General features: G+C 36.7%; 1 protein-coding gene across 1 annotated transcript in view; it reads right to left on the reverse strand.

Annotated features, from left to right (window-relative positions):
* Positions 1–913, reverse strand: part of meltf (melanotransferrin) — an 11,326-nt gene extending 10,413 nt beyond the window's left edge. The window contains exons 1-2 of the mRNA XM_005736940.1: positions 801–913; positions 297–396 (exon numbers count right to left, since the gene is read on the reverse strand). Of these exons, the coding sequence (XP_005736997.1) occupies positions 297–396; positions 801–890 (190 nt within the window). The 5' untranslated portion in view covers positions 891–913. The remainder of the gene's footprint in view (positions 1–296; positions 397–800) is intronic.
* Positions 914–1,486: the final 573 nt, after the last annotated feature.

Here is a 1,486-nt window from a genome sequence, read left to right on the forward strand (position 1 = left end):
TATTTAAATGTTCCAATATGTAAAACCTTAAAACTGAAACAGGGTGTCTTTTGTTTTCATTGTTTTGTTAGTTGATTGTAGTCTGTCTATGGCCAAAGAAACAGTTGTTAGAATATTTATTTTATTTATTTAGACATTTCTAGTTATTCTGTATTATTTAAACAAGCATGCAGTGATCGAAGGCCTTTTTTAAAAACTTTGTCATGTTCCTGTACTTATGCTGCGCTCAGCTAAGCTAAGAACCCGCTAGCTTCATCACTTCTCCTTAATTGTAATTCACTGATTTGGGGTCTTACAGCCAGCCTGTGATTCACTGCCAGCCATCTTAAACGAAGCTGTTTTCCCCAAGTTGTAGATGTCTTTGGCAGACATGGACAGGGCATCAGCTTCCTTTCTCTGCAGACAAAAATATTAATGATAGTGAAACACAGGACATAGGGCGTCAGCAGTAATGGATGACTCATTAACTCAAACATTGCAAAGATGATAACTAATGAAGAAATATTTGAAACAACAACAAGTCTTTACCAATGAAGGTTTTAAAATAAACATGAAGCTCCCAGTCTGTGGTTGTCATAAAAAAAGAAACACAAAGTGTGCATTGTGCTGATAACAGATCACCAAGTTATTGGTTCATGGTTTATGTTGTTATCTGAAGTCTGACTGTACTTTATGGTACTCGGAGCATTTAATCAACTTTAATGGGTCCTTGTTGGTCCCACATGACTGAAATAAACAATCTTCAAACTTTCTGGCTCCAAGGAAGCTTCAAGTTTGATTTCCTACCAGTTCAATCTTACCTGTAGTTTCTGACCGCAGTCCTCCACTGACGCTGCATTGACACAGCTGAGGGAAGGACGGATGGAGGCTGCGCTGAAAGCCTGAGACATGGCCTGACATTTCTTCTGCTCGTTCTGTGAGATGGTGCACCATTTGATTGTGCTTTGGCCAAACACTGAGGGAGAGACAGAGGGAGTTATTCTGGCATTAAATTGTTACACCACCTGATTTACAAAAATTACATTCTGCTTCAGCACTGCTATTCCCAACATGGGAGCTGGGATCTAAAAAGGGTTGCAAAATAATTTACTAAATGGGAAAGGAAGCATATTTTTACTGCACACACGACATTCATTTTCTCAGATATTTTTCTCTGTGGTACAGCAATAAGGACTGAACAGTGTTATTCCTCCAGAATAGGGGATTATTCATAGAAATAGCTTCACTTTTATTGGTCATCAGTTAGTAAAGATGTAACCAGAAATAACTGTAATAATACAAAAGGCACCAGTACAAGGTAAATGTCCTACTTTTTAAACCTTTTGTAAGTAACGTTGTTGTGCACAGTTTGTCATTATGGTTTCTTAATCATTTTTGGTTAATCTTTTTTTTTTTGCCAAATTATTTAAATCTTAAGAGTCTTAAGAATATTCTAATCTAAAAGTAAAATTGTTTTTATGTACATGGACACTCAATAAGATCCAAC

The sequence above is a fragment of the Pundamilia nyererei genome, unplaced genomic scaffold (assembly GCF_000239375.1).
Source record: "Pundamilia nyererei isolate P.nyererei 1_Seehausen unplaced genomic scaffold, PunNye1.0 scaffold00072, whole genome shotgun sequence".
Taxonomy (NCBI): Eukaryota; Metazoa; Chordata; class Actinopteri; order Cichliformes; family Cichlidae; genus Pundamilia; species Pundamilia nyererei.